The sequence below is a fragment of the Branchiostoma belcheri genome, unplaced genomic scaffold (assembly GCF_001625305.1).
Source record: "Branchiostoma belcheri isolate BF01 breed outbred unplaced genomic scaffold, Haploidv18h27 scaffold251, whole genome shotgun sequence".
In the NCBI taxonomy this organism is placed as follows: Eukaryota; Metazoa; Chordata; class Leptocardii; order Amphioxiformes; family Branchiostomatidae; genus Branchiostoma; species Branchiostoma belcheri.
The window spans coordinates 35,821-44,601 of record NW_017803856.1 but is presented as its reverse complement, the minus strand read 5'-3'; the positions used below and the strand labels follow the sequence as shown (position 1 = coordinate 44,601).

The following is an 8,781-nucleotide window of genomic DNA, read 5'->3' as shown; positions in this document are numbered from 1 at the left end:
GGAATTCACGTGGAACAATGACAGAATAAATTCCCTCGAACAAGAAACACATTAAAATATTTCAAAAAATGTATTTCCAAAAAAAAGCAACCAACCACATCCCAAACACCATCTAATCATACAATAAACTACCCCTCTATCACTGTGGAACTTGTTGTCAAGATAACAGCAAAGCGCTACAGACTTTACTATTTTAACACCATGTGCAATGCCGTCTCATCCTACTCCACTCACCAACCATTGCGCAGTCTAGATATTCTCCCAACAAAAATAGGAGCCCATTTCACTATGCTTTTGGATCTACATTACGTTAAAATCCAACATGGTGGCGCCCAGGGACGCCGTCAAAATCATCATATTTTAACGAATAAGCTGTAGCTTTTTAGAACAGATAAACCCATAGCACAGAAAGCAGCAGCACAACGAGTGCTAGCAGAATATACAGGAACTGTGGAACGGACGGGAGGATTTTCTCCAATGGGTCATCTTCAAAAGGTGTGTGGGGAACATCAGGACTGGGGGGCTCCTCCTGCCAAATCTGGTCTTCTGATATCTTCCCCATGGCATGCAAAACCTGCAAGTTTAAGATACAGGATTATCTTAAAGTTTTGTTTCATACCAACAACCGTACATGTACATTTCGTTACAAAATGATCAAGGAAATTATCAATTAATCATCATTACAAAATAAATATGTGTGTTTTTGTGTACACTACAGTACGTCAGGGTCCCCTGAATTAATCTGCTTTGAATATTTTATTTTCATACAAGAACTATTACATCGCTACTAAACTACTGTAATAATATATCGCTTTTATAATAATGTTATATGTTTTACCTCTCTTGCAGCTCTCTCGCCAGATTCGACAGCCCCGTCCATGTAGCCATTCCACTTTACTGCTGTCTCCGTACCGGCAAAGTACACCTTACCAAACGGCTTGCGTATCGCTCTGTAGGGAGTGATTGTGCGAGTGAGTAAAGCCCCTGTCACGTATAACCGAATACATACACCCGAACACTAGCCGAACTCCCCACAGCTATTGTTAGTAGTAGGTCGGGAGCAAGGTTGGTTAGGCCACACCAATTCATACATTTGTGCTTTTAACATCGAAGTTACGAGCAATCTATACTAGTATAACGCTAGTTCCTAAATGGGGTTTCAGAGCGGCAAAACAAAAGTGGGGAAATCTGCCTAAAATTAACAAGTACTGCCTTTTTTATTTTGTCATTGTTACGCGTTTGAAATAGTCCAGACAAAAAGTTGAGTAAGGAGTTCTCTTTAGTTAATACAAATAAATGAAATACGATACAAAACGAAACAAGCAACCGTTTTTCTAGTACCAATGCGACATCGCATTTTTGCCATACGTTCTTTGAATCATGGCNAAGAAACTATTAGTTTGAACTTTCACCTCTTTTTCAAATAACTTGATTTTATGTACTCCGTCAAAATCATGTGACACTCTCCATTTAGTTGGAATGGCATTTACCAGAGCATTATATTGTAAGATTAAATTTGGGTACTTCCCCACAATGCTCTTAACATCATTGAAAGATATAACATTGCCGTAACGATCAATAACGTCATTAACATACATGATATTTTTGTTGATCCAATTACGGTAGTACAATATTCTTCCTTTATACATAATGCACACATTATTCCACAAGAGTTGTGATGCTATATCATTTACCTGCTCTATTTCTTTTACTGGCTTTACCTTGAACCACACAGAGACCATTTTCTTATAAAAAATCAGGTAGTGACTGTATACAGCCTACAGGAAGTATCTCAGACATCTTACAGTTACACTTAAAGATAGCTAAGTTGGGTCCAAAAACATCCAAATAGCTGAGTTGCATCTTTTTCCAAGTGGGAACAAGAGCATCCAAATTAAGTAATTTCTTAACCCATTTCAACATACAAGTTTCATAAATAATTTTTCATATCTATCATTTTTACACCACCTGCTGCATATTCTTGAATCATAACCTTACCTTTAACTTTGTCTTTTTTCCATAGAAATCTAAAGAACAAAGAATTAACATTATTAAGAAATGTATCTGGAGGTGTTAGTGCACCCAGCATATATGACAGTTGCGATGCAACTAAACTTTTGATAACCATGATTTTTCCCAAAATACTAAGATAACGTGGTGCCCAAGAAGCTAAAATCTTTTTCATCTTACACAACTTTTTATTCCAGTTATCTTCGATTTCAGAAGCAGATTTTTCGGACGAAAAGATAACGCCTAGGCATTTCGCTCTTAAGGTCCATTTCAATCCACCTATCGTGTCAGAACTATATCTCCAAGGGCCTAGCCACATGGCCTCTGTTTTCTCTTTGTTCAAGGATAAACCAGAAAATACAGAAAATTGTTCAATTATATCTAAACTTTTGATGACAGAGGCCTTGTCACCCAAGAGCAGCTCTATATCATCTGCGTACTGGAAAATTCGTACTTCTACAGAAGAAAGACGAATTCCTGTGATCTCAGTAGATTGGCGGATTTTTAGAGAAAAAATCTCTGTGGCTAAGATGAAAAGGAGGGCCGACAGGGGGGCATCCCTGTCGCACCCCCCTTTCCAGATTAATCCACTCTGACAAGTGACCATAGTGATTCATACAATTTTGTGCATTATTAGTGTAAACTTTAACCCAGTTAACAAAGTCAGGGCCTAGTTTGTATTTTTCCAAAGCATTGAAGATAAAATCTTTGGAGATGGTATCAAAAGCTTTACTATAGTCCAAAAACAAAATAGCTCCGGGTACATTACGGTCTATGGTAAAACAAATGGCATCATCAATTGCACGAACATTGTTTAAAATAGATCTACTTAATATAGCCTGTCTGTTCGTCCCCAACAATATAAGAAATAACATTCTGTAGTCTATTTGCTAGGATCTTAGCCCCTACTTCTATAATCGGTATTGGTTATAGAAACTGGTCTCCAATTAGACAGCTGATTTCTATCAAGATCTAGATGTTCACTTCCTTTATATAGCAAAGTTATAAGCCCTTTACGTTGAGTTGAAGAAAGTTGATTTTTTGTAAAACCCTCATTCAGAGAGCTCAAAACCATACATTTTATCCTACTCCAAAATACCTTATAAAAATCAGTTGTTAGGCCATCTAGGCCGGGGCTACAATTATTCATGGAATGTATAGCAGCTGCACATTCCGCCATAGTAAACAACCCTTCACATGACTTACTTTGAGTCTCAGTCAATGTAGGAAAATCAATATCTGCGATAAAGTCATCAAATTTTTCTTTGTCAAAATCTTCTTTACTGTACAATTTTCTGTAATACTCAACTTGCTGATCCAATAATTCATCTTGATGAGTTATGATGGAGCCATCTGATGCTTTGAGGCTTGTGATTACATTATTTGAGGCATGTGCCTTCTCAAGTCGAAGAAAATACGCTGTATTTCTCTCTCCTTCCTCAATCCATTTAACCTTTGAGCGGATTTGTGCACCATGCGCTTCATGAAGAACCAACGCTTCAAACTCGGCTTTTGTTTTGTGCACCTGTTGCTGCAAATTCAGATTTTGTGGATCGGAAGCTAATTGTTTTTCCAGCATTTTTAAATTTTCTTCAATTATGCTTTGCCTAGATCGTCTTTCATGAGCTTTTTGTTTCCCATAACTGATCGAGAAACTTTTTATCTTACGCTTGCAGATGTCCCACATTAGTTGTTTATCATTAATCACAGAGTCACTTAGGCCTTCATGTATGTTTTCTATGATTTCATTAACATGATCAACATATATTTTATCTTTCAGAAAAGAATCATTGAGTTTCCAATATGAAGGCCCTTTGTCAAACTGTGTTACAGACATATCCAATACTACAGCTCTATGATCACTGCAAGGGAAAGAGATGATTTCACAAGCTATAGCTTTATCAAAAATTGCATCATTGACCAGGAGATAGTCCAGTCTCCTGGCAATAAAAGGGTTTCGTTTAGACCATGTGTAATCTTTGTCTTCACTGTGGAAAACTCTCCAAATGTCAAGCAGCTCAAAATTGTTTACCAAATCATTAAAGCACTTACCTCTTTTAAGAGGAAAGTGGACCCCAACTTCTTGTACTTTTCTGGGCAAAGTAATCTACTTGTCTGTTTCTTGAACTCCTCAGCTAACTTGTTTCCAATGGAAACGAAGAAGTTGTTGGAACATGTGACTATACTGAGAGGATGATCTTTATAAAACTGCCCCTCCCATTGTAGAGACTTAGTGACAACAGGGCTTTTGTTTGGCATAACCGCCTTTATTGTTATTTTTATTGTCCTATTTAAAAAAAAAATGTAGTACAGGCTTTGGTTCTTTGCACAGTGCTGACACAACATATTTGAAAATATGTGTAATGAAATATAACTGAATATGTATAAAATAATAAAGGGTTAATGTCCCGACCATAGGTGTATATGGTGAGATAATCCCTGGTCGGGTGCTATAAACACCGAATAAACCACCGAGTGAACAGGGGGTTTATGAGGTGGTTATCCCACCCGACCAGGGATTATCTCACAATATACACCGAGGATAAGGAGGGCCATTAATGTTATTATCATATAGCCTATCGTACTAAGTTATTTGACCCGAATTTCTTTATAAATTCCTCCGTTGCCGAAAAAAGTCGTGAAAAATTGTTACGAAAAAAACTATGTCACGTGAAACAAGATTGTGTGGGCATAAAAAAACAGATAATCTACTAGGTGATCATCTGCGGTAACATTGGAACAGTAACACTTTAAGTGGGGGTGTCAAAAATTATGTTTTGTATTTTTCTGTTCAAATTCCATTTATTTCATTTAATTGTGCTGTATTTTCAAAAAATATAGTTAAACTTCTTGTGGAATTCACGTGGAACAGTGACAGAATAAATTCCCTCGAACAAAAAACACATTAAAATATTTCCAAAAGTGTATTTCCAAAAAAAAGCAACCAATGCATCCAAAAGCAAAAGCATCCCAAAACACCATCTAATCATACAACAAACTACCTCTCTATCACTGTGGAACTTGTTGTCAAGATAACAGCAAAGCGCTACAGACTTTCCTATTTTAACATCATGTGCGACGCCTTGTCATCCTACTCCACTCACCAACCATTGCGCAGTCTAGATATTATACCAACAAAAAAAGGAGCCCATTTCACTATGCTTTTGGATTACTACATTACGTTAAAATCCAACATGGTGGCGCCCAGGGACGCCGTCAAAATCATCATATTTTAACGTTTAATAAGCTGTAGCTTTTTAGAACAGATAAACCCATAGCACAGAAAGCAGCAGCACAAGGAGTGCTAGCAGAATATACAGGAACTGTGGAACGGACGGGAGGATTTTCTCCAATGGGTCATCTTCAAAAGGTGTGTGGGGAACGTCAGGACTGGGCGGCTCCTCCTGCCAGATCTGGTCTTCTGATATCTTCCCCATGGCATGCAAAACCTGCAAGTTTAAGATACAGGATTATCTTAAAGTTTTGTTTCATACCAACAACCGTACATGTACATTTCGTTACAAAATGATCAAGGAAATTATCAATTAATCATCATTACAAAATAAATATGTGTGTTTTTATGTACACTACAGTACGTCAGGGTCGACTGAATTAATCTGCTTTGAATATTTTATTTTCATACAAGAACTATTACATCGCTACTAAACTACTGTAATAATATATCGCTTTTATAATAATGTTATATGTTTTACCTCTCTTGCAGCTCTCTCGCCAGATTCGACAGCCCCGTCCATGTAGCCATTCCACTTTACTGCTGTCTCCGTACCGGCAAAGTACACCTTACCAAACGGCTTGCGTATCGCTCTGTAGGGAGTGATTGTGCGAGTGAGTAAAGCCCCTGTCACGTATAACCGAATACATACACCCGAACACTAGCCGAACTCCCCACAGCTATTGTTAGTAGTAGGTCGGGAGCAAGGTTGGTTAGGCCACACCAATTCATACATTTGTGCTTTTAACATCGAAGTTACGAGCAATCTATACTAGTATAACGCTAGTTCCTAAATGGGGTTTCAGAGCGGCAAAACAAAAGTGGGGAAATCTGCCTAAAATTAACAAGTACTGCCTTTTTTATTTTGTCATTGTTACGCGTTTGAAATAGTCCAGACAAAAAGTTGAGTAAGGAGTTCTCTTTAGTTAATACAAATAAATGAAATACGATACAAAACGAAACAAGCAACCGTTTTCTGCCATGCGACATCGCATTTTTGCCATACGTTCTTTGAATCATGGCATAGGATAGATTCAACTTAATGCATATTAAAAGTGATAATTGACTTTAAATATCTAGTTTTATTGCTTTGAAATCGCTTTGGGTATTTAATTGTATCACCATGTTTCATTGTACTATTTATCCACCTGATAGAGCTTAATTAGCACAGTTTCCAAAGGTACAATACTATCAAAACAGCCAAGTCAAATAAAATCGAAATAATATAGTCATACTTTCAGAGATGATGCTAAGGATATACAATCAATAAACGCATAAAAAATCCCCCTGCAGTACCTTTGAAAAAAGCCAGGTAAACCATTTTGAACTTGGCTTACATTTCCACTACAGCACATGTACATGTAAGGATAAGGGTACATGACTTCACCTGCCAAAGCTTGTCAGCACACCAGGTCCTAAGGTGGCCACAAAGCAGCCCCCAGAAAAAGGATCCGCCATCCAGTTCTGTTCCACATAGTTCACAGGCTGAAGTACATCATGCAACGTTATTAGATACAACTTCTATAATACAAAATGAACTAAAAACCTACATTATACGTTTATGCTCTCACAGGCCACAATACATCCAGGTAATCCAGGTATCAGAAACGTTCTGTGTACCTCTAGCTAAGAACAGTTCCTTGTGTTTTAATTTAAAACGTCCAACACAAGGAATCCGATTGTTCTCCGCTAAAGTTTTCGACCAGTCGCTATGGTCTTATTCAATGGATTGACCCAGTGATGCTTGTCACGTAGCTCCACTGAAGCCAACATCTGAGTGAAAGGAATCTGGTAAACGATACCGAACAATGTAAAAAAAAATACAATACTGGACGTTTTTAAATACTACCTCTTGAGAGGGGTTAAAGAGGTTATTAATATTTTCATAAGGGTCCAGCGTCCATCACTCAACCACTGACCCACGGGTTTAGCCTCCTTCGCAGTCTTGTTGGGCGTCGGCGTTATTTTTTATCTGAGCGACGCGAGTAATATGCGGCCGCGAGGGATGATTTGCTGCCCAGGGACTTTTGCCTGGTTTCCGCGCTCCAACAAGACTGCTTCCAATCGGCGACTAGAAAGGGCTATCAAAAAACACTTAGGAGCGATTGGCATGGATGTGTGAACTTCCCGCAATAAACGCCACCAGTGCAGGGAGGTGTTCACGCCCCGTTGCTCGACGAGCCAAAACTTGTAACTTTTTAGCGGTCGCCGATCAACCCGTCGGTAGAACGCCAACCATTCCCGAAAACCGAGCCCTATCCACTCAACAAAATCCCGCAGTCATTGCTGCTACGAAAAACAACTTTGAAAAGATCACTACCACAGGAACCCGCAAGATAAACTGTGATATTGCTGGGGGACGTGGACAGATAAACAAAGTGCCGCCATGTTGTTTAGTGGCGGGTTGATCTCACTGGTCATGGGAGGGTAACGCACCGCTCCGCAGCAAGTTGCGTAATAGAAAGAAAGGCACATTTCACCAGCAAAAATAGTACTGCAAAGTTTGTCTTGGTTTGTTTGCATGGGATGCTTAAATATCCACAGCAATGCCTTTGTTGTAACATTACCAATGTTCACTCTTTCTCTGTTGGAACCTTCGACTACGCAAGCTATAATAAAACCAACCGTTGACAAAGGCGAGCGCGTGTCAGCGTATCTGTGAATTACCCTTGCGCGGACATGTGAATTGGACCTGCGCGAACATGTGAATTGGACCTGCACGAACATGTTAATAGCCTCTATGAAAGGCTGGCTTAATCCGAGGTCCTTTCTAGTCGCCGATTGGAAGCAGTCTTGTTGGAGCGCGGAAACCTTCTCTCCGTGGCAAAAGTCCCTCGGCAGCAAATCGTCCCTCGCGGCCGCATATTACTCGCGTCGCTCAGAGAAAAAATTACGCCCACGCCCAACAAGACTGCGAAGGAGGCTAATAATTATGGCGGAATGATCTCCTTTCCCCAATATTTTCTTCCATTCCCTTGCGTGCTGATGGATCTCCCCTGCCCGGAAAGTGGTAGGGTCCCTAAAGATTAACGAGTCCGCCGACGCTTTTATTCTACCTGCAGAGACCGCTTCTACTGAGGGAGGGACGATGGCTCTACTGTCTCGATTTCTAGTAATCCACCGTATCTTATTTTTTAAGTGTGTCTGATAAGTAGAGTATGGGTCAAATTGGTGTAGATACTCGAAGACCTTGAAATCAGGTGTGCACCATTTTTTCTCCTGAAATACAAAGACATGAGCTTACTTGTGTTGTTTGCACCCTCTTACTTCGGATCAAAATAAAATGGAAGACACCAATGTAATGCTTTGCATCACGTTTAATCTCAGAGTCAATTCCAGTCCAAGTCGCACCAAATCTAACCATAACACAATACATTTGCAGGCATTTCTGAATACAGAGTACTGTTGACATCTTGTCTACATGCTTATACTTGCCCACATATTTATTACATCATTACATAGTTAAATCATAATCTCTTTCTCTCTCTGGTCACCTTCAAGGCATTCAAATAAATAACTTCCTCACATTTGTTTACTAC

General features: G+C 39.2%; 1 protein-coding gene across 1 annotated transcript in view; it reads right to left on the bottom strand.

Annotated features, from left to right (window-relative positions):
- Positions 1-4,256: 4,256 nt before the first annotated feature.
- Positions 4,257-8,781, bottom strand: part of LOC109471637 (amine oxidase [flavin-containing] B-like) — a 16,303-nt gene continuing 11,778 nt past the window's right edge. Inside the window, exons 12-14 of the mRNA XM_019770976.1 lie at positions 6,630-6,727; positions 5,724-5,835; positions 4,257-5,459 (exon numbers count right to left, since the gene is read on the bottom strand). Coding sequence (XP_019626535.1) covers positions 5,268-5,459; positions 5,724-5,835; positions 6,630-6,727 — 402 coding nt within the window. The 3' untranslated portion in view covers positions 4,257-5,267. The remainder of the gene's footprint in view (positions 5,460-5,723; positions 5,836-6,629; positions 6,728-8,781) is intronic.